The sequence below is a fragment of the Uloborus diversus genome, chromosome 6, assembly GCF_026930045.1.
Source record: "Uloborus diversus isolate 005 chromosome 6, Udiv.v.3.1, whole genome shotgun sequence".
NCBI classification, from domain to species: domain Eukaryota; kingdom Metazoa; phylum Arthropoda; class Arachnida; order Araneae; family Uloboridae; genus Uloborus; species Uloborus diversus.
In genome coordinates this window covers 120,384,369-120,409,265 of record NC_072736.1, presented here as the reverse complement: position 1 = coordinate 120,409,265, position 24,897 = coordinate 120,384,369, and the positions used below count along the sequence as shown (strand labels likewise).

The 24,897-nt window shown below is 33.0% G+C and overlaps 1 protein-coding gene across 2 annotated transcripts in view; it reads left to right on the top strand.

The window, feature by feature from the left end:
- LOC129225287 (exportin-1-like) overlaps window positions 1-24,897 on the top strand; it is an 82,520-nt gene that overhangs the window by 31,991 nt on the left and 25,632 nt on the right. For both annotated transcript variants that reach the window (XM_054859873.1, XM_054859874.1), the window contains exons 14-22: window positions 3,116-3,254; window positions 12,542-12,645; window positions 12,733-12,810; window positions 14,227-14,383; window positions 16,332-16,411; window positions 18,505-18,588; window positions 18,678-18,812; window positions 20,197-20,301; window positions 20,528-20,713. In XM_054859873.1, the coding sequence (XP_054715848.1) occupies window positions 3,116-3,254; window positions 12,542-12,645; window positions 12,733-12,810; window positions 14,227-14,383; window positions 16,332-16,411; window positions 18,505-18,588; window positions 18,678-18,812; window positions 20,197-20,301; window positions 20,528-20,713 (1,068 nt within the window). The remainder of the gene's footprint in view (window positions 1-3,115; window positions 3,255-12,541; window positions 12,646-12,732; window positions 12,811-14,226; window positions 14,384-16,331; window positions 16,412-18,504; window positions 18,589-18,677; window positions 18,813-20,196; window positions 20,302-20,527; window positions 20,714-24,897) is intronic.

Sequence of the window (24,897 nt, the reverse complement as noted above, 5' to 3'; positions counted from 1 at the left end):
TTTAAATAATGGCCACCACCGTTTTTTGCTTTGAATTCTGATCTGGTAATTTGCTATAGCATTGTCATGCAGGTCAACGCCTTCCATATACTTATTGTAGTCCAAAATAAAGAACGGTTGTGAAATATAAATTTCCTTTCTTTCACTGCGGCTATGAATTTGGCATTTACAATTGGCGAAACGGTCCCATTATTGGTAGCAATCATTGCTACAGCATTGTCGTTCTATTTGATAGCCAATGTCTTTGCATCCTTGTTGATTGCAAAATCATAGGAACGCCGAGGTTTTTTTTTTTCATATTTTTGGAGTCGTCCGATACACATTCAGCAATGCGATTTTCGCAAGCTGTTCCAGATGCAAAAAAAAACCTTTTCTTTCAAAATTTCGAATAAACTGTAGGAGGAAAAAGTCATCAAAATATATTTTGTGCATTTCAGGTTTTGGAACAACGTTAAGTAATTTCATAATAACACTTGTTCCTAGCGGCATTTTTTGTTGATTATTGCTAGTCTCAGCAACTACACCAGTTTGAATCCAAACCTTACTGGCTTTCCCTTTATGAACATTTTTGATAAATGCCTTCCAAAATAAGGCACCACCTCTTCGTCAATTGACAAATTTTGAGAAAAGATTCCAAATTGTAGATACTTTTTTTATATGCAGGAAAAATGGGCGTAATTTAGCAAACTTGTCTGTTTTATCAAGGCAAGAGTTATCGGATAAATGGATATTTTGTTTTATGTTTTTAAATCTGATGCAACTCGTGCTTTTCCAAATTACTGGCAGTCCTTTATCCTCATCTAAAGACCAGTACATATCTACTAGGGGAAGAGAATGGTATCCAGAAAGAAATCCAGAAAGAACTAGTATGCCTAAAAATCTTTAAGTCGGTTGCGGAAAATTGGAAATCGTGACTATTATTGTCATTAGCATATTTTTTGAAAAAAAATTTGACAAATCTATTAGGACACATGATTTAGACACATCTATTAGACAAATTTAAATGAAATAACAATTTCCATTAAAAAAAAAAACGTAAGATTCCTTGCATAAAAACTAGGTTTTAAATTTTTGCTTATTGTTCATGCATTCGGCCAATGGTGCATTTACGCACCATTAAATTTGTATAACAATTTATAAGATTTTTTATGACATTATTTTAATTTTTATTTTATCTATAGAATTTACAACTTTAACCCATTATAAGAACGTGTGATTAATCTCAAGTGGGTTAATTATACAATTTCAAAAAGTCGAATTTCACAGTCAACGTTCCAAGGTAAAAAACAAGCATATTTTGAAATTTTCTCTAAAGAAAGTGCTTGCTCCAAATGAATTACTATTATTTTATAGATGCCTTGAAAACCTTTTAAAATAGCATAAAAATAAAATTTTTAAAAAATATACGAAACAGCGTTAATTAAAAATTCTTTACTGAAATGGTGCGTATACGCACCTTTGGCCAAAAATGGGTTAATATGTGGTCGACTCTCTGGGACATGTTTTGTATTTTAAATTTTATATTAGTTTTTGTTATTGATTTGGGGTTTCTGTTATTCTTCATTTTTGTTTTTCTCGGCATCCTTCAAAAAAAAAAGTGAGACTAAATTCTCTATTTACTGTTTGTAAAGGTGTTCTCGGCTCTGTATTTCATCGATCGGAGAAGTTCAGTGGAATGGGTCAGCACTGCATTTATGCTGAAATAAAATGGGAAAAATTATTTCTAGCCTGTCCAGTAGCAGCTTTACACTCTTGCTCCTGTATCTTACATCTACTGAGTAACTGGAAATGATTTTTCACATTCCATCTAAGCATTAATGCAGCGCTGACCCCCATTCCTTCCATCTCTCCCTCAATTTTAAAGGCTATTTCTTTAGAGGTAATCATAGTCTTGATTATATTTATGCCACAGTTGACATTTTTTGAATAAACTGCCATTATTCTGACGAGAATACCTTCCATAACAAATTTTACACTTGGATAGTTGAATTGGGCAAAAAACATTTTGAGATCTGTATCCGTATCCGCGGATCTACTTTTTTAACGATCCGGCACATCACTAAAAGCAATGTTTTTGGCTATAATTTAAATCTATGTGTGAGTGTCATTCATATTTTTTAGCTATTTCATTCAGTAGTAACATTTTTTACCTATTATTCGAATTATCCACGGTTTTTGTTTATCTGCGGTTACCATGCCACCCTATTCTGTGGATAATCGGGAGTTTACTGTATATGTACGTTCCCTATACTTATCCACTGTTTTTGTCGTGTCTCGACCAAATTTGGCAGGGAGGTACTTGGGCACCCAAGAGGGAATGTTTGGGGGTTTTCAAATGCCAAAAGAGAACCAAACTGTTCAAATTTTAATTTTGGGACCCAAAAATGGCATTAAATGGCTATTTCTACCCGAAATAATTATCCGGTTTCTTTAATTCAGGTTCCATTTGAAAGCCCGTGAAAAACACCCATGGAGTTCCTTCATTTCCTTCAAATTTCAAAAAAAAAAAAAAAAGGCTGTAAAATCACAGAAAAAAATTAAAAAGCACTGCTAAGCATAATGGAACAGAAAATTTAACACAAAAAATTATTGTTTGCTCAATCTCATTTTAAATATATATATATATAAATAAATAAATATATATATATATATATATATATATATATATTTAGAATTTTGGTTGTATTTATGGGGTGTTGTGTTTAATTTTTCAGGAACTTTTGATTTGCCGTTTTCTTTCTTTGAGAATGGTTATTTTGACGGGAAATTTTGTAGTATTTTTTTCCCTAATTGATTGTTGAACATGCGTCGCTTGACATTTCTTTTTTTTTAGAGGTAAACTGTGCAAAGCCGGGCAATGCATGTAGTATTGACATAATATAAGCAAAATATAATTGATCAACTGTGTGCCATGTACTAAACTGAAGCCAAAGTGTAAATTTTTCATTTAGTTTCCTGGCCTTTAGGCTTTTTCTCTGTTGGGATTTTTTTGCTGACGCATCTATTCAGATTCAGTTTTTTCATTTAAATTTATGACTCTGTAAAGCTGTTTGCTCTATTTGTATATGTACAGAACGATATTTTGTTAATCATGATTTATTTTGTTTTTATTTAGTTGAGGTACATAATGATAGGAAGGATGGCAAAACCAGAAGAAGTACTTGTAGTAGAAAATGAGCAAGGAGAAGTAGTTCGTGAATTTATGAAAGATACAGATTCAATTCAGTTGTATAAAAATATGAGAGAGACTTTAGGTAATTTTTTTCTATCTTGCTTTTTTATGAAAGCTTTTAACTTTCACCTTTTTGATATTATAAGTTGTCAAGAATCTAATTGTTGTTGTCACAATCCTCAGTATATTCAATGGGTGAAATTTTTCTGTCTATAGATGGATTTTGGCCTTTTTATATAAGTTGTTAGATTAAAAAGGATGAAAAAATAGCATCCTCTACTAAAGTCTTTTTCAAATATCTCCATTTTTATTTGCAATCTTCTGCATTTGACGATTGTAATAGGGATTCTAATGTTGTAAGTGTATTTGATATTGCTTTACTTAAAATCTTAATTTGTGATGGTTGCTAAATGTGGTAAGTTAAATAATTTTTGTTAATTGCAGTTTTTTTTTTATATGACTAATATTTGGATACTTGTAGAAATGTATTTTAACTCCCACCCTTTGAAAATATTTCTTTCACATATGGTAGGATACCCTACTTTCGCAATGCTTGCATAGAACTTCCAACATCATAAAAAACTGGTTTAAAAATTGCATGATGCTCAGATCTTCGTCTGACAACTGAAAAGTTGATTTCAGAGTTTCCATAGATCAGCGAAAACCTGGGATTGCAAAGGAATTTTATTTTGATCAGCATGGGTGCAAGACCTTCCGTCTCAGGATGGATTTCCGTCGTGGACAAAATTTCCCTGACGGAGGTTGGGATGGAAAGAAATTCAATGACTTTCTTTCAGTTTTTACTTAAAAAAGAAAAATTGAGTGTTTGAAAAACATGCTTTAATATATTACTGGACCGTTCCATAACCATGAATTTACATCGACATTCTCTCGGTTTTCCGTCATGGGCTTGTTTTGTTTGCAGCATGCTTTTGGCGGAGTCGGGAGTGGCTTTTCGACTCGCGCCGTTTGACTTTTCAGGGTTCGTACGCTCCGGGAATTGTCAGGGAAAATGACACTGCCAAAAATGTCAGGGAAAAGTCGGGGAGTTTTCAAATTTTGTCCTCCAAAATTTTTTTTCCCTAGGAATTAAGTACCATGAGATCTAGTCTTGTTTTTATTGTGATTTCCCGAAAAATTTTTTAAATTTTTATCTAAAGCGAAGCTGGCACTTAAAAACTGCAATCGGAAAATGAACGTTTTTTTTTTCACAACGAAAATGCGCCAAAAGAGCGAAGATTTTCTTGCATGGAGTCAGTGAGGGGAACGCATTTCTTTCTACTGCCTAAAGCTTTAGAGAGGTCCCACAACATTCTGTTCGTTATGGGAAACTTTCACCCACCAACAAATTGCGCCAAATTTGAATCAAAAGTGTTTAAGACGATTTGGATGCTGGATGCAAGAAATTTCTACAGCTTCATGGTTTCCAGTAAGTTTATATTATTTTTATTATTATTTATTCATGTATATAAACTTCAAATAGGAATTTACAACTTTCAAACATTTTTTTTTAAATCTCGTCGCGATTAACGATATAAATTTTCAATCTTACTATAAAGCGCTATAGAAAAATGAAGGTCTTGTTCATTATATCCCCCCCCCATATTTAAATGCATATAGATTCATTAACTGAGAGCAATTATAATCATGTTCTTGAATGGAAAAACACAGATTACTGACAGATTGCAGATTTAATTTCCTTAATATTATCCTCGGTGGCGTATTATAATCCGCAAGTCCTAAAATCGCTGTGAAAAAAGAAAAAAAAAATCGTATAAATCCGCGTATAATGCAAGAAATGTAGTTAATATTGAGTCATCATAAAATTTTAGCTGCTAAATTAAATCCATGAAGAGTTAATAATTTTATGCTACATCGCAGGAAGGGGAAATTCAGGCTTCGCAAAATAAAAAACTAATAGGCTAAGTAGCTGAATTTTTACTGCTATTATGATTGGAGAGATCGAATAGTTTCGTTTTCGCGATTTCGTATTTTTAGTCAAAGCTTCCTTTTTACGATAACAATTTTTATTTTTCTCTTTTTCTGAATTATTCTTGCCGCCGAACTTTTGCTCAAAAATACGGAATATTATACATTTTATTGAAAATTTAAAATGTAAGTTTGCTTTTTGTATATTTTAATATAACTTTAAATACATTGATTTTTTGAAAACTTAATGAAGTATTTTTCATTAATTGTCCTAATTGCAGAAAAATACTAAATTTATAAACAAATGTTGTTTTACAAATAATGTACTACCTAATGATTTATTTTTAATGTTATTACGGTTAACGAAACAAAAGGAAAGAACATTAGTACTCATACATACACAGTATGGGATATTGTATTTCTTGTGCAATATTTGGAACGTTGCTCGAAATTTCGCTATCGTTTGCACCGAATTTCCTGTTTTCCCATTTAATCTTAATGAAAGAATGTATGCTAGAGAAAAAAAAAGTAGATATTTGGCATCCGCTTATGATCGGCGGAAGTTGATTTTTAATAGTATGCCAAACCTTCCAACACAAGAGACTCCCGTTTTTTGCCCATTTTTCCTGTTGTTAAGTTTAAATATTAATTTTTCTCGTTTTTCTTCATATTTTTGTATTTTATCATCATTCTATCGTAATTTTACGAGATTTTCGTTTGTAAAAGAAAAATCGTCTAATTCTGATTGAAGGACAATACCATAACTTCTCGACCAAATCGAAGATCCGATGCCACCACTGTTCTGTGCAGTATATCGTATGCACGTGGGAGAAAAAACTTAAGCAGTTTCAGCGCGTTTCGGGTGATTGAGCAGCAGTCTATTAGCATCTGCTTCTGGCTTGCTCTTTTTCTGATAATTTCCTTAATTGTACTCAGTGCAATGCCTATTGAGCTATAATTCAAACTTATAATTGCTTTTTAGCACCCCCCCCCCCTGCCTGCCCGAAAAATTGCGTTTGAAATGAAAGCAAATTGTTCTATTTGAAATGTACTACCATAGAAAACCTTTCGGTGACTTTTTTTCAGCATAGAGATACTTTACTGTACAACTTGTACCCCAAATTCGGACCATGACTTTTTCCGGATTTCGGAATTTTGCGGGTTTTTAGAACTGACTGAAAGAAAAGCATAAATTGTCTGGTGCGATATTTGGTACGTTGTTCTAAATTTCGCTATTGTTTTGCACCGCATTTCTTATTTTCCCCTTTAATCTTAATGAAAGCATCTCTTTGTATGCTAAAGGGGGGGGGGGAACGGGAGATATTTGGCATCGGCCTAGGATAGGCGGATGTTAATATTTGATGGAATGCTCTGCCTCCCTACAGGGTAGACTGCCGTTTTTTGCCCATTTCTCCCATTTTTGTGTTTAAATATCAATTTCTTCCGTTTTTCTTCAGATTATTTATTTATCATCATCCTATTGCGATTCATCGAGATTTTCGTTTATGAAAGGAAAATCGTCTAATCTAGAGCACTACCTTAGCTTCTGGCCCTGTCCAAAACCAGATGCCACCATTGTTCTGTGTATTATATCGTATGCATGTGGGGGAAGAAGGATTAGGCAGTTTCAGCGGATTGCTATTGAGCAAAAAATTCAAAGGTATTTCTGGCATCCCTTGCTTTTACCTCCCCCCTCCCCTCTCCCCCACCGCCGAAAAATTGCTTTTGGAATGGGAACTTGTTCTACTTCAAATATACTGCCATAGAAAACTCTTTGGAGACATTTGCCCATTCCTACTGTTGCCCTGAGGCAATTATTTCTTCCTTTATTTTTTTCAAAGCTAAAAGCACAGGGTACGTATTCATCTGGTTTAATTTGCAAATTTACACACCAAAATTAATTATTAATCTTTAGATAACAATTATTTGTCATATTTAGTCATATATATTATTTTATTTTAAGCATGCAGTCGAAAAATTGCAGTTTTGAAGCTTTTTGTTCTCTAAATTCATTTTGAAGTTTGAGATGAATCAATCGAAAACTGGCTTTTAAAAGCCTAAATGAATTAAGTTGTTATTTCAAACAAATACCAGCTCATTTATGAATAGAGAATGTTTGTTTAGTTCATGAAAAATTAAGTACTGAAGAAAAATAGTAGTATCATCAAAAGTATTTAAATAGTAGTTTATTATTAACCATCGAGTGCTGATCAGCTTAGTTTGACTTCTACTCTTAAGAAAAAAGACCCTTAGTAAATTGTAACGAAGGATTGTAAAATTGATAAAATTACTTGTAATGTATATTTCTAGCCATTAAAGAAAATATTCAAAACTGCTTTGAAAACTGAATTTAGCAGTTATTCATTACTATTTTAATTGCATAACAAATTAATTTGAAGAAAAATTTATAAACTTAAATTAACTCAATGTATGCAAAGTATAAACTATAGGTAATAGCTTTTGAGTCAGAGGAAATCTTGTATGTTTATTAATGAGGTCAGTAATGATCATTTATTATTCACCATTTTGTTTGTTTCATTTCCTCTCATTCTCTGTAGTTTTAAAAATGTATTTTAGATTAAATAATTCTTAATATTCAGATGAATAATTTATGTTTATTTCCTCATTTTGTGACTTTTTTCTTACAGTTTACATATTTAACAAGTTATGAAGTTTTTTATTTCATTACTTTTAACAATTTTTATTACATTTTTAAGATATTGTATTTTGAGCTTAATTTTAAATGAACCTGGAATTTTATTAAAAACAACCTGGAAAACCTGGAAAAGTCAGGGATTTTTTTTGACCACAAGTGTATGAACCCTGCTTTTTTTAGGTATAGCTCTGTTCTTTCCAACTCACTGCATTGCAGACCGAGGAGTTGCTCGCTATTTTCCCTGATTTTCGAAATAATCGGCTCTAATTTAAAATTTAGCCTTTTCTCATGCTATTTTCGATCATCCTTTTTTTTTTTTTTTTTTTTTTTCATTTGAGGGGGGGGGGGGGTTGCAAATTTTACACACATAATAAATGAAAATTATGTACGCTATTAAGAGTTGAATCTGAATTGCCTATTGAGAGTGATTGCTGACAAGATGAAATGTTTTCGCCACAGCAAGGGCGTCCACGTACCAGGTAAAACGGAAACTATCGGGCATTTTGAAGATATTAATGGAAATGGGAATTTTGGAAATAATCGAGGGGAAATTTTATGCAGGTTGGAAACACTGATGGTCAACTGTTCCTGCATTTTTGACAAAGACTTGAGGAATCACTAAATTTCAATGTCATTGAATCTAACACTCGCTAAAATGGAAATATGGGAGGGAGGAGGAGAGAAAGGAAAGGAGAAAAAAAACGGCAGCACGAGTTTGCGAAGAAATGCTGCTCTTGCAAAGAGGGTAATTGGTTCGCAAATGAACCCACGATGCTGAGGTCTTAAAGCGTTGTATTTTGGACAATTTAAGAGGGGGGGGGGGGGGTTACTCAAGGGTTCCAGTGTAAAATATCAAAAAACTGAATTGAAAACCATTTTTGAAGCTAGGAGTAGTTCGATATTTCTCCTCTGCAAACTCTTAAAGATTTAAAAGTCAAAAAGTTTTAGGCTGTCTTTAATGATGTAAAAGTGGGGAGGGGGAGGTTTTAAAAAAAATTGAAAACTGGAGTCTTAAAAACACTAATTTAGGCAATCTTTGAATTTATGAGAGATGGATTTGGTGTTCTAACATTAAAATGTTTTGTAGCTGATGTATTAAAAACTATTTGAGGCTATCTTAAATGACTTGAGTGAAAGGGCATTTGGAGCCCTCTCCCGAAAAGTGTTTGTAATTGAAGTCTTAAAACTTTTAGGCTGTCTTTAGCAATGTCAAGAGGGAGGGAGGGGCTCTCTTTAGGGGGCGAAATTCCGAAACTGGGGTATTAAAAGCGCAAGTTTAGACCGTCTTGGGGTTCAGGGTCCCCTTTCCAAAAAATATTCAAATCTGAAGTATTCAGAACTCAGCTTTAGGTAATCTTTAGAAGACTTAAGAAGACGGAATTTGAAGGCTTTCTCTCAATAAGTTTTAGAATTTAAATTCTTAAATCTTCGGTGATGAAAAGGGGAAACCGCAAATTTAAGTCAAATTTAGTGAACTTAGGGAAAGGAGTTCGGGGGAGGGGGGTCTCTTTCCCTGAAAATTTCTCCATGTTGAAGTATTGAAATGCTATTTGGGCTATTTTTGAGTGAGTAAGGACTTTGGGCATTCGGGGGTCTTTCTCGAAACATTTTCGAAATTGAAGTCTTGAAACTTTGGGTTGTCTTTGGCGATGTGTGGAAATTAGTTGCTCTCTCAATAGAAAAATAAATCTTAAACAAAAACTTTCACTGCGTTTAGTAAGCACAATAAGAGGGGGGGGGGGGTATTCAGCACCTCAGTCCGAAATATTTTCGTTTCTGAAATTTTAAGAGCTTTGTTTTGGGCTATGTTTGGATGACTTAAGGGGGAAGGGTGTAGGAAGATTCTTTATAAAAGTTTCCAAAATTAAAGTATGAAAACTTTTAGGCGGTCATAAGCAGGGATGAGATTTTTCCGGCTTTTGCCAGAATTCCGACTTTTTCAGTTCGCTTTTAAAATTTTTCCTCCTTTTTTTTGCCTCTTTCAGGCCTTTTTTTTTTCTTAAAAATCGGGGAAAAAATAAGATTTTTTAAAATTTTTGGTCCCCGATTTCTTATATGTTCTATTTTTTCATTTTGAATCTTCATCCTCCGCGATATCTGCCAAAAACGTACGTTTTGGAATCATGCCAACGACGTCAAACACGTCCTGCGCCGAAAGTTGCATGCCTCGTTTGAGATTTCAATCTTTTTGCATCCTGCAAGTATTTCAATCATTTTTAATGTTGGGTGATTTTTTACTATGTGCTGCCTTATATCTGCTTATTTTATTCATCATTTAAATAATATTTTTATTTCTTCAATTTATTTTAGAAAAAATGGAAAACTCAATCAAAAAATGTGGCTTAGCACCCACAGTCTCGATTTTTTTGTAACTTGGCATGGTTACTTTTTTTGTGTAGTTAAGAAAGTAAAAAATATTAATGGTGAATCTAAAATGGCTTAAGCTTTACAACCTGTTAAAAGTTTTGAGATTTCATGATTAAATGAGGCAGCTGCAAGTTGTTCTTTTTATTCCACAATTGTATTGGGAAGCTTTCAAAAACAAATTTTGGGTTCCAATGCAAGGAAAAAGATAACCAATCGTTTATATACATATATATTTATTTATTTTCAATTCTTACTATGAAAAGTATGTTCTACCATTCAAAGAAATTTTAGATTTTTCTCTCTGTTGCAAATTTTTACTTTACAAATAGACCTAATTTTAAAAATTTATGTTCTCACTCGTTTAACACTATAAACTCAAATGTTTTTAATGAAAAAAATGTATTTTTCTCTAAAAAATATGAAAAGTTTACACTATTGTGTGATGCAGCCAAGATTGAACTCTGGCTCCCCCAACCTTTTGTTCAAGGACTCAGGGGTTAGAAATTGTTGCCTCTTTTTCAAAATTTAGATTTATTTAGGAATAAACACCCTTGCAAAAAATGATACAATGCAGCAAATTGTACAAAATTATTACTCATACTTAATTAAATATGTATTACCGTTAAAACCCGTAAATTAGCCATTTTTTGTTGAATTTTTGAATATCATGGCTTCCAGGTTCTATTTTGATGCAGTTTTGGATATCATCCCTTTCACGAAATTTTTTCAGATTTCCTCCTTTTTGCTCTCTGACCACTCTCATCCCTGCATAAGTCATGTTTATAGGTAAGAGGGGTACTGTTCTTACAAAACAATTTAGAAACTGAACCCTAAAAAATTGAAATTTAGGACATTTGTGGTGAACTCAGAAGAAGGGTTTCGAGAGTTCTCTTCTGAAAATGTTTTAATGCTGAAATATTTAAAGCGCCACTTTAGGCTATATTAGAGTTCCTTAAGAGGGATGTGATTCGGGAACCTTGCCTGGGGTTAGGATTCAGTTCCCCTACTTCTTTTTTTAATTAATGAATATTGGAAAGGGTACCTTGTTTAAAAAATATATCTACTTCACTGAAGCGATTTTTTTATTGCTAATTTCACCACCTGCTATCTTATAAAAGAATTATTTTTCAAATGAAGACTGTGGGGGGGAATGGTGCCAGTTCATTATCATTAGTCGGCCATACCCTTCCCCCACCTTTCCTTCTTTTCTGGTTTGTTGGCGCTACCTTGGGTAGACTTTCCGATCAGAACTGATTTATGTTGCAAAACTGAGAATCTTATGTCCTAAGCAATTTTATTGCTACAATAAAAATGTTTATGATCGGCAAAAAAACTAATGGTGGGGCGCTGCAAATACTTTTACCCCTAACATTATCCGACATCGTCTAAAATTGCGTTTTTGGAACTTCAATTTCGAAATATTTCCGAAGGAAAGAGGGTTCCTGAACTCCATCCCTTCAATATTGCATTCAAAAAGTGTATAAACGTTATGAAAGATGGAGTACAATTTCGTTTTTGAAGCTTCAATTTCAGGGAGAGCTCAGAGCCCCCCTCCCTCTTTCTCTAATATTTTTATAGGTCACCCAATATTACAATTTTGGGGCTATCAGTTTGAAATAATTGATGTAAGAGTTCCTGAACCCCTCCTTTCCCAAAACTTTACCAAAATGGCCTACCATAGCGTTTTTTGGACTTCAATTTGAAAAAAATTCTGGGGAGAGCCCCCAGACCCCCCTCCTTATTTCCGGAATTTAGATTTTTTGGAATTATGATGTCAAAATGCTTAAAACAATTTAAAGGCTTTAAATTTAAATCAAACACAGATTCCAAAACTGGCATTGTTAAAATCTACAACATTTATACACATAAATTTTTCCTTAAGCCCTTAAGTGGGGGGGGGGGGGATATTTTCCATATTGAACACATCACCAAACTTGCATCCATGTTGATCAGTAAAGTTGTAAGAAATTTCAATTAAAATCATTAGCTTTGTTCAAAACCTGGAAAACTGTAGAAATAGACCTGGGGGAAAAAAGTAGCCTTTTGCATTTTTAATTGCCAAAACCACCCAGAAAAAAAAAATAACTCAAGAATGAAGTATTGTTATATCTTATTTTCAGAGCAACACTAAGACATCTTATCCCAGAAATAATACTAAGGTATCCTACTGTTGCTCTGAGGTGACGATATGTATACAGTGGACTCTTTATTCTGAACACTCATGGAACCGACCAAAAGTGTGCATTATAGAGGAAGATTAGATAATGCATGTGTATTTGCTGGAACCATCAAAATGTGTCCAATATTTATTATATCATTAATGTGTGTGTGTATTTAGGTTCGTTAGCGCAACCCATATATCCCATCCAAAAATTACTGCACATTTCAGTACATACTCTGATTTGTTCTTTCTTTAGTGTACCTTACCCATTTGGATTATGCTGATACTGAGCGAATAATGACAGAAAAACTGCATAATCAAGTGAATGGCTCTGAATGGTCAAGGAAGAATTTGAATACTGTAAGTAAATCTCTTATTTCTAGGTTACTAGCTCTCAGTGCTTTTTGATCTTTTATTTTAACATGATTTCTTCAATATTTCTTGCAGCTATGTTGGGCTATTGGATCTATTAGTGGAGCTATGTATGAAGAAGATGAGAAAAGGTTTCTAGTCACTGTTATAAAGGTAAAGTTGTAATCTTTGAAGATACAGTGAACACCGTTTATACGTTTTTGAAGGGACTCTGTGAAAAAAGCGTACAAATGAAAAAATGTACAATCGGTATAGGTTAATGTGTGTTAGATTCTGCAGGGCCCAATTTTAAAAAAAGGTATAATTGATTAAAACGTGTAAAAGAGAAACATATAAATGGTGTTTCACTGTGCATAGTTTTCCGACATTTTAAATGAAGCAGAAAATGAAACTATTAGGTATATTCATTCATTACAAATAGCTTGAAAACTTCATTACTATAGTCAAGGCAAACCTAATCTGGCAGCTTTGTAATGCTGTTAATAGAGGTCTACGTAACCTTCACAAAGCTACCAGGTTAGGTTTGGCTCCGCTATAGCTTATTTCTAGCAGTAGGCAAATCCCATTACTATTTGGATGAACCTAAAAGCAAAGTGGGTATGAGTGACATAAATATAATTTTAGAGGTTATAAGTGTGAAAATATTTATCATTCTGCATTAGACCAAAAGAAACTGTGGCTGAAGGGCAGGGGCGTGCCCAGGGGTGAGAATGGACACGGCCTGGGCCCTAGCCTGAAGGGAGGCCAAAATCGGTGAAATATATGTAGAGATGGAGGGGGTCCATAAGAATCACTTGTAACGAGCTCCGAAATTTCTGTGCATGCCCCTGCTGAAAGGATATTCAAAAATAAAAAGAAAATTTGGTTTTGATGTCTACTAAAATCATTCAGGAGTAAAAACCTATGTGTAACTTTCAACTTTGTTATGTACCGTGGAGGAATCTTTTTAGGTCTATGTTAATCGACTTGCTAAAAAAAATCACATCTGTAGCTTATACAATTTATTTTTTAAAAAATCAGTGGATGAGAATGGGGTGACATAGTAAGGTCTTATAATAGCCATCAACAAGAATGCAGTTTTTAGAAAATGCATGAGAAGTATTTCGTCAGCTAATGAAAAACGAGCTTAAAAATTTATTGTAGGTTATATAGTGTTTTAATTTTTTTAGGGATAAAATATTTAGAATTGACTTAAAATGTGTTTCATGTTTGAAATTCATATTCAGGTGGTTTTTTGTCCCCTTGCAATCTATGTCCCTCTTTTTTTTTAACAAAATCATGATAAAAGATCAGTATCTCCCCCACCCTCAGTTATTTTGTGAAAGCTTGAGCAAAGAGCCAGTGACACTTGAAATAAAAGGCTTACTCCAAAAAATTGCACATATTCAAAATGTATTCATAGTTTATTGCTTGAAGAAAAGAGGGGAAATATAAATTTTCCAGTAGACTAAACATTGAATCATCAGATTGAATTGATGAGTTAATGCTGAAATGTTGCAAAATGAAATAAGATTGTTTTGACTTAATACAAGTTTAAATTGTTAAAATATGCTGTTATTCATTTTGAAGGATCTTCTTGGACTTTGCGAGCAGAAACGTGGCAAAGATAACAAAGCTATAATTGCATCAAACATAATGTATGTTGTTGGCCAATACCCAAGATTTTTGAGAGCTCACTGGAAATTTTTAAAGACAGTTGTAAATAAATTATTTGAATTCATGCATGGTAAGTTCTGTACTTTTGTGTTTTGGTATTTGATTTGTTTTGAATGAATAATTTATGCAAGTTAAATTGCTTTTAAATGGTCATAATTTCTTTGGTTTTATTCCAAATAAGATTGCAGTACTGGTCATTTAATCTTATTTTGTTACTAAGAAATTAAAATTAAACTCTGACATTGTGAAGTCCTATACAAACAATATAAACAAATTTCAATCCAAGCAGAATATTTTTAACTAGGGGGCTATCGCCCCCTGCTCGCTATCGCTCGCCAACCCCCGGAACTGCTTACGCAGTTCCCTGTGGATCGCTTCGCGATCCATGCTCGCTTCGCTCGCTCGCTGTATGCCAATACATTAGCCTAGCTAAAATTTTCCGTAAAAATTAAAGTTGGTAATTGCATTTAGGTCACCATCCATTTAACCAATATGAAAATTACGTTCATAATGTTAATTTGTCTGCTTTAGCCAGATTTTCGACAGTTTAACTTTGCTGTATGTAAGATGACTGCCTTGGCAATGTGCACAACTTTACCATTATAGATACAAAAGTGTCTGTCATTGCTTTGGAGAGATTGCACTTCTACCTGTTGGTCCGCGGAAGGTATTTTATTTCCCTTCTACCACCCATTGGAAAACCAATGAAGGCATTCCCCTATCCGCCACCTGGGGACGCGCCCTCTAGGGGTTACAGGCTCCCCCGAGGGATGTATTTACATTATTTACACTCTTATATATTTACATATTTACACTCTTATATATTCTAATCTGAGAAAACTTCCTCATATACACAATTAAAAATGTCCCGTTTGGGAGCCACAACTGACACTGCTTCAAAAGATCTTGTTCTTGATAATGCCACATAGAGCTGGCCATGACTAAAAACAGGCTCAGAGAGCACCAAACATATTTTCTCAAACGTTTGTCCTTCTTGTTGTTATTCTGAATCCTTGCCACGTCACGAACAAAAAATGGTTTATGGCGCCTTGGGTGTCACTTGTCTGGGGGGGGGGGTTACACCCAAAGTAAAAATGCAAGTTTTGAAAAATATGAAGCTAAAATGCATTTTTAAGACTACATATTTAAAAAATTTCCTGGGGGAAGAGCCCCTGTACCCCCCTTCCTACTTTTATTTGTTTTTTGTACATTAGCACAATTAAAATATTGTTATAACACAAATGTAGTTGTTTCTGAAAATTGCATGAATTTCATGTTTACATTTTTTTGAGCAATCGCGATTGCTTATTGTTCTCATTTGACTGTTTTGAATTCCCATCATTTTATTTTCCCACCACCTCCCTCTGCCAGCACCACCGTCACGTCGACCAGCCTCACGATGCTGCTCCTCTTGTGAAAACCGTCTCCAGGTTGCGTCCATATCCTACACATACACACTCCTACACAAACACACATACTCATGCCTGCACACACACGAACGCCTACACACACACGAATGCCTACACACACAGCACTGCATACACAACACGCACACACATGCATACATACACACGCACACACACATGCGCCTACACAAACACGCGCATTCATGCACACACATGCTCGTGATTGCGAAAAACATAATTTGAATTCAAGATGCCAAAAATTCAAATTATTATTTTTTAAAAAATTTTTTGTGTTTGTGGGGGAGGGTGACGTCACCTATGCTAGGTTCACCACTGCTAAATGCCTCATATTAAGTCACGTACGTTATTGATTAGGAATGTAAGTTTACTAACGTAATTATTCTTAGTAAGAATAAATAAATGGGCATAGCTTACATGCAGTAATATAGTGTTGAATTATATGAAATTTTTTAGGAAGCATTTCTAACTTGCTTGGGGACTATGTTGTGAAATCTGTATTTATCTATTTTTTGTGAAACTTACTGATTTGAACTTCTGTTTTGAATATTTATTACTGTTATTATAAAAATTTTCCTTTGTTGTATTTTGCAGAAACTCATGATGGTGTTCAAGACATGGCTTGTGATACATTCATAAAAATTGCACAGAAGTGTCGGAGGCATTTTGTACAGGTATTTTTGCCAATCATCAAGCGTTAATATTTATAACTACAGTTGAGCCTCCATATATCGAACTTCCACATATCAAAATTTTCTATATATCAAAATCCCAGCAAATTGCAATGTTTATTACATAGAAAAATGGTTTCTATATATCGAAAAAATCTCTCTATATCAAAATTTGTTTCAAGCCATTCGTAGCTTCCCCCCCCCCCCCCCACTTTAGACTGTTTGTCTCATGAAAAGTGAAGGTTAGGGGAGAAAATTATGTTTACTAAAAGTTGCTAAGAAATCAGGGTTTGAGGGGTGTGTAGGTAGGTCATTGTTCCGTTCTGGAGTTCTTAAATTCCCTCAAGTTTATTTCAAATCTTAGTTGTAACCAATAATACTGTAAAATCAGTTTCAAGTTGTCCCTTTTGTCTGATGATTATCATTCCTAGTCTTTTTAGCTTCAGTAAAAATCATTCAAATTAAGTAGATTGATTTTTTACTTTTCTCGATTACATTGCGAAAATGAAAATCCCCTCAGGTTGCAAATCAAGTTGAACTGCCGAAGAATGAAAATGCATGAAGGCACAAAAATGTAATTTCTGTTAATTTTTCATTATTAACTTTCGTTTAATCCCATGCCCGCATAAATTGGAAATTGCGTTTCATGCACGAAAATTAGCTTTAATTTTAATGTTTTAATAGATTTTTATGATAAAATAAGATTGTTTCTCTGTATTGAAATTTCTATGTCCAATTTTTTTCGATATATGGAGGTCCGACTGTATATATAGAGTATTCTGTCATGGACAGGTAAAGGGCAGTAACTGTAAATTTTTCATTTTTTTACATTTTTCTCATCTATTGTGCATTAGCTTTGTTGTACAAGCTTGCTTTTTTGGTTTCCTGTGGAGAAAAAAGCTTGAAAAAATGTCAGAATTTCATAATTTCCATATTATTAGTGTTGAATAACAAACGCTTTTCTTTAAATATCTTGAAAACTCATTTTTGCAGATACTGCCATTTGTCTGCCTTTGGCAGTATTGTAGTTTCTTAGATGTTATATAACAGTATTTTATTCCAAGTTTTGGATTTATTCTTTAATTCTTATATTGAAGTTTTATTCGCTTGCAGGGTACTTACGCACCTTAGAAAAATTTTTTTTTAAATGTATTTAGTTGATTTCAAGATTTTGAGTTAATATGACTTGTTTATATATTAATGATAACATCTTTGTCTTAAATGAATCAAAGCTTAATGTAAATATGTACATCCGTTCTTAAAATATGTAAATGAAAGTACAGTATAACTTTGATTTAACAATTGTCAAGAGGCTGGAAAAAGTTATCGTTAAATTAAGGGGTATTAACATTCAATGCGGTCAAATGCAGTATGTATGCAAAATGTATCATTAAATCAAAGTTATATATTACATAGGTACACACGCTAACTTGAATTGTGCTCTGGAGCAGAGCTGCAATATTCCCACAACTTTTCAAAAATGCTACTTAACAAAAATCTATTTACATCCAGTTCTCTCGTTAATCCTACATAACATTTTGGTCATGGTGAAAAATCTCCCCATGACATACCTGCCAACTCTACTGGTTTTTCCGGGAGATTCCTAACTTTTGATCATTTCTCTTGATTGTGTATAAGATGTAAGGAACATTTGGTTGTACTAAGAAGGATAATAAAAAGTTCCTTTATTTCCTATCCAACAATGAAAAATCTGTCGTAAACATCTGCTGGATTTTTTAATGATCTACTGGATTTTTCCCAGTAGATGTTGGCAGGTATGCCATGAATGTTTTGTGTAAAGCCTGATCTGGAGTGATATTTTCAGAATATTTATAAGGCAATAATTTATTGCATGGAAATAGGTTTAAAATTGCACTAAGGTTTTCATTTGTTTCTATTTTTGTAAGGTTTTACCTTATTTTAACCATAGCTATCTAATTTTCAATTACAGCCCGATATTAATTTGGAGTATGTAATGCTTCAAGTTTTTACTTGTCTGACACAATTTAATTTTTCTCAAATGCTTTTTTATTTTCCTCTTATTTTTTGGTGTTAATGATTTGTTGTGTACTGACTATATATTTCATGTATTTTAGGTTCAAGTTAGTGAAGTGCATCCCTTTATTGAAGAAATCTTAAGTAGTATCAACACAATTATTTGTGATCTACAACCTCAACAAGTATGTTTTTCTTGTTATTAAATTCAGTTTCATTATAGTTGATACAAAAAATTTCTTGTTTGTTAAAATGGTTATAATTTCTATCCCAGGTCCATACATTTTATGAAGCTATTGGTTGCATGATTGCTGCTCATAATGACCTAACTGTGCAAGAAAATTTGATTGAGAAATATATGAGTCTTCCAAATGAAGTATGGGATGCCAGAATTCAACAAGCAACAAAGGTAAATGGTTTCTAATAAACTTCTATTTTTGTAAAGCTAAAGAGACTGGACATTATTGTACTATATGGAAGAAGTAGTGGGGGGAGGGTCATGTTTTACTGAATAGATCTTGAAATAATTGCCCAAAAAATTGGAAAAATGCAGATGGATCATTCCACGTCAAATTGCCTAAATTAAATAGTCGACTGTGCTGTCACGTCTCCTATTTTTGGCCATTATTTTTTTACGAATAAATATCTATGAGAGAAGCCCAAATTAATTTTTTTAGATTTTTTTAAATAAAAATTACACTTTAGAGAATTTTTTCAAAAATTTAATTTTTGATCATTTTTTGGAGTCGCCGTTTTGGCATGAATTCAGAAAATCTCTCTAATTTCTTTTTTTTTTTCAACCAATTAAGCTGAATTTGATATCAACTTCAAGCTAATATTTTTCTCTTTCAGTGTGAACAACAGAAAGTATTCTATGAACAGTTAGGTGTTGCCACTCTTTATCTTAAGTCAGTTTTTATGTTTTTTCAATTAGAGAAAAAAATCTCCAAAGCGTGATTTTCATTCAAAAAATAATTGGGCTTTTCTCATAGATTCGTAAAAAATAATGGACAAAATATGAGACATGACGGCACATGGCATTGGGTGAATAGACGTGAAATGACCCATATGTAATTTTTGTCTTTGGCTAAAAAATGAAGTATTGCAAGTAAATGTGTACAAGCATTACATTTTCTCCCAACTCGATTTTTGAATTATAGCAAAAAAGCATGAGTGGGTGTAATGGATTTTCTAGGTGAAAATTTGCTGTCAAAAAAGTTTTTTCAAGATTTTTTTAGCTGTGTGTGATGTTCTCATTTGTTGACACCACCTACCCAGGGCAGGAAAAAACTTATTTATCCGTTAAAAATGAATTTTAATCTTTTACAAAAGTATAATTGAACATCTCAGGGAAAATGAAGGAAATTGACAGTTTAAGAATGAATTTTAATAACTTGGGAGATTTGAACATGAAATTGAGGCAGCAGAAAAAGCCTTTTTTGTACTTCTGCCATCCATGATCCTTAAACAGAATAAAATACTGGTTTGAAAGAGCGAAAAAAAATTAGAATTTTAATTAGTGTCCTTTTTTGTGACCATCGTGCCAGAGAGGGTTAAAGAGGTTTTGACCTCTTTATCTTCATCTTGACCCAGACAAGCCAAAATATGACTGAGGGAAGCCAATCTGTGTTTTATTTAGTGCAAATGGAAACTGTTTTGTGATCCAGTTTAAAATGAACAGATGGTTGTTTTTATCAAAGTTAAACTTACCTTCACCCTCGTTTTCTGTAAATTTATTTTTATTACTAGCCCTATTAGCTCCCTAATTAATGTATGTTTTCCATTTCCCACAGTCAGTTGATGTGTTAAAAGATCCTGATGCAGTAAAACAACTTGGAAATATTTTAAAAACAAATGTAAGAGCGTGTAAAGCTCTTGGACATCCATACGTCATCCAGGTAAGAATTTTTCCTATTTTGTTACTGTTAGTAATTAATGGATTTAAAAAATTGTCTTCATTCATTGCAGTACTAAATGAGTGAAATGAAATTTATAAATCTTCACACTCTGCCTACATCCAGGCACATATGCATATTTTAGTCTATAAATTTTAATTAATTTTCATGTGTGATGTATTCAGTTATCTTTTTAAAAATTATTAAAATCATTTTGTATGTTCCCCAGCTTGGTCGTATCTATTTGGATATGCTAAATGTATATAAAGTAATGAGTGAAAACATCAGTGCAGCTATTAGTCTAAACGGAGAGATTATTACTAAGCAACCTTTAATTCGAAGTATGCGAAATGTGAAGAAAGAAACATTAAAATTAATATCTGGATGGGTCAGCAGATCTACAGATCCTACTGTGGTATGTAATTTTTTATTGTTACTTTTCCTTTATTATATTCTTTTTTTTTATTATTATCCTGAATGATGTTTAAACGCAACTAACTATCGTTATTGATTTTATAAAAAAGTGTCTTTATGTTGTGGAACCTCAATGCTCTAAGTAGTTTGGAACATGAAATGTTGACTTAAGAGGATGTCAACTTACTGAGGTTCCATAATTTTAGTTCCTAGAGAGTTTCTGTATCACTAACTTATGCTTAACATTCACATTATGATAATTAATTCCAGTAAATGAATTTTTTTTTTTTTTTTTTTTTGAAAAATTCATAGTAAAATCCTTAATATTATTTGAATACTTAGTGAAGACCAAATCTATCATTAAAAAAAAAAAAAAAGAAAAAAAAAGATAAAAGCTTCTTGTCAGTCAGGTCTGTTAAAGATGAAAGGTCACACTCACACTCCGCAAAAACATATCATGGTACTTTCTTTCTCTAAAGGACTCCCCCAGATACCTTTCCCACCCTTTTAGAGTTGTACTAACAGCAGAGTCTGATGGCTAACTCACCTGGATAAAAGATGGAATTCTCTAAAAGAGCTTTCCGGAAAACGATGGATTGACCAACAAGCCGCAACATAAATTTCTGAGAATAGGTCAATATAAAAGAATGTTGGTAGCAATAAGTGAACTAGAATAGCAATTGGATGTGGACTTTTAGCGGTTACTGCAAATGAGTGTCAAGTTAGAGAGGTTATCACCCATTGAAATCAGCCAAACAGTAAGATAAATGTTGAGTTACCGAAGTTTCACTGTATTCATCCGGATGCATTTTCAATGCAGTCGCCTTTTCCTTTCAAAAGCAGTTACTTTTTCTCACTATTTTTTTTCTTCAAAATAAAACCTATTTGCCCTTAACCTTTAATTTAGTTATTTTGGTCTTTAGCATGCCCCCACAGACTTGTAAAAGTTCAAAAAAAAAAAATGCACGCAAGGTCCCCCCCCCCCCCCCCCAGAGCAATCACAAATTGCTTTGTGTTCTCACTTGACCATTTTAGGCGTCCATCCGTCCTTTGATTTGTTTTTTGCCCCCATCTCTCTGCAGCACCACCTGCTCCCTGCGAGCTGCTGGGTAGTGGAGTCCATTCATACACACGCACACACTCCTAAATACGCACTTGTGATCACAAGAAACATTATTATTATTTTTTTTTTTTTGACAGCTTTACCAAGAAAAAAATGCAGGGTTGGCAAAAACCCGGGTTTTTTTTAAAAAGCCCATGGACCCAGGGTTTTTTGGGTTTTTTAAATAAAACCCAAAAAAAACCCAACTAAAATGGGTTTTTTAAAAGAAATGTGGGGTTTTTTTTGTCTTTTTTTAGGGAAAGTGTAGGGTACTTGTAGCATATTGTAGCGTAAGTATATTGACAAAGCGCAAAAATTGTCATGGCGTAAAAAAAGCTGGAAAACGAGTTAAAATTCAGCGTTTTCTGAAGAAAAGTATAAAAGACGACAAAACCGAAGAAAGTTTCAGATATTTTAGTTTCCTTTTTTACCAACAGTTAAGGCAAATTTACTTCTTGAGTGATAAAATCTATTGTTCATTTGTTTGTTTTTAATTCCTTTTTTTTTTTTTTTTGCATTTTACTTTATTGTATTTTATTTTGTTATGCAAAACTACTGTAGAACCTCAAGTAGTTTAAATCCCTTTTTACTGAATTCCAGCTTAATCAACACATTTCTTTAAACTTTATGTTGCCTGTTTTTCTATTTCTGTGTAAATATTAAACTTTTTCGTAAGATATTGAAAATACTGCACATCTTATTCTGTTTTCTGTCTACCGTATATACTCGCGTATAGGTCGATCTCGCGTATAAGTCGACCCCCCCTTTTTCAGAGAAAAAATCCAGAAAAATCTAAAACCCGCGTATAAGTCGACCCCCATACTTTCCAAAAACATCGCGAATTATTTTCAAAGAAATTTCAAAATAATGAACACATTTATTTACAAATAAAATAGGAATTAAATAGGAAAACATTTCTAAAAGCCTTCAAACTCGGATTCCGAGTCGGACGCAAAAAAAAGTTCATTAAAGTCCGCTTCCGTCATCACCGCGTCATCCTATACATCGGCGGCTGCAGAATCGTCAATGATATCAAAGGATGCGTTCGACGAACCTCACCGGTCACCGGTAAGTAACCAGTTACTAACCGCGGCGTTCTAACCGGTCGCTCCCGGTCGTGCTCGTCGAACGCACTCTCAGTCTGAATGGCGTGACTGTTGACGATAAATATTTTAATACGTTTCACGATATTTGTTAATTGCTGATTTGATCCTTAATAAAGAGGAATAAAATTATCTTTACTTATGTGTATTATTTAGGTTTTTTTAGTTATTATTTTTGAATAAGTTTACATTTTCACACTAGCAACTTATCAGCGACTACCTGTAACCGCACATCGGCATTTCTCGTAGCTTCCCTGTTCCCAGCTCTCGTTGATCGGAAAATTTTTTTCGGAAAATTTGACCCGCGTATAAGTCGACCCCCCTTCCTTTGATCTCATTTTTTGGACAAAATTTCTCGACTTATACGCGAGTATATACGGTAACCGTTTGAGAAACCTGTTAATTTCTAAAAAATATACCTTGTTTATTTGAGATTTGTGATGTGTTGGTTTGCAGAAAATTATTAACATGAAAGCCTTTTGGCTAGAGTAGTTTCCTCTGTACAATCTACAAATATTGAGAAAATCAGACGTGACAGGACTTAGTCAAGATAATTTGAGTTGATTTTCAGTTAAAGAAAAAGTTAAATATATTTATTTAAAACCTTTGAAGTATTTTTTAAATGCCGTCAAGAGTTAAGAAATGCTATTTAAGTTCAAAATTCATTTTTTATGTCCATTGTCTGTGGTAAAGAACAAATAAAAAATTAATTTAAATTGTGAAAGTATTTAAATTAATCAATTTTTTCTAAAAACTTCTCAAAATTTTTAAAAAACACAAAAGTGGGCTAAATAATGGGTTTTTTTAAATGGGTTTTTTCAAAAAAACCCATTGGGTCCAACCCAATTGGGTCCAATCCGGCCAACCCTGAAAAAATGTTATGAGAGTTTATATCAAAGGCTTTTTATTATGTTTTACGTATGAAAATATTTAAATGCTAACATAAGTGACTATGAACTTTAATATACATTAGTAAAAGATTCCTTTGAAGAAAATTGCAATAAGTAACCACAAAGTTAACAAAAAAATATGGTTTTTAATGTGTTTTGAATAGTAAACATTAGAAGTTTTTGAGTAAGGAAAATTTTTTTGAAGCAGTAGGTAAAAATTTCTGATGACCAGTCAAATTTGTCTGTGGGTCATTCCATATCAAGTGATCCAAAGTTTTTCCCCTCAACTTTTTGTATTTCTTTGAAATTTGGCTCATCAATTGTACCCTTTGAGGTAATCAAAAGTCCAAATTTTTAGATTTTTATCTCTATTATTTTTTTTATTTATGACACTTTGATTTTTCGAAAAACCCGCTTTTTTTCATGGATGTTTGAACACAAAATGGACGATAACTCAGCACCAAATATAGATTGAAAGATTTGGTAAAAAGCATTTTAAAGTACATTAGTTGCTGTTTAATTGGATATGCAACATAACTAATTTCAGAAAATTTTTAATTTTTAAAAAATGAAATTTAAATTTTAAATTTAAATTTCTCAAAAAAGGTATAATGAATTTTTTTTAAAAAAATTCTCAAAAATTTGTGTGTATTTTATCTTCATTTGTGCAAAGTTTCAAGTTGGGATCTCAATGGGATCATATTTTTATGCATTTTTAAATAAAATTTGACTTATGAAATAATGATTTTTCAGATTCTAACTAGTTAAATATAGGGTTCTCTTACTAAGGATGGTCTAGTAAGTAGTAATTGATCATGACTATGCTTGAAATGAGCTGACATGAATTTGTAGATTGGTACCCCCCCCCCCCTGCCACACAACCACTTTTTATCTTTTTTTTTTTTTTCAAAACTGTATTTAAAAAAAAAAAAAAAGCTGGCACGTAAGAGTTATAATCATAATAAACTGGGATGCATGCTGCTAAACATCAGCAGTGACTAAGGCTTATAAATGGGGGGGGGGGGTCATAAAAACTTAAAGTCAGAAAAACTTTAACAGACAAATAGAACCACTCATTTGCAGCTTTTTT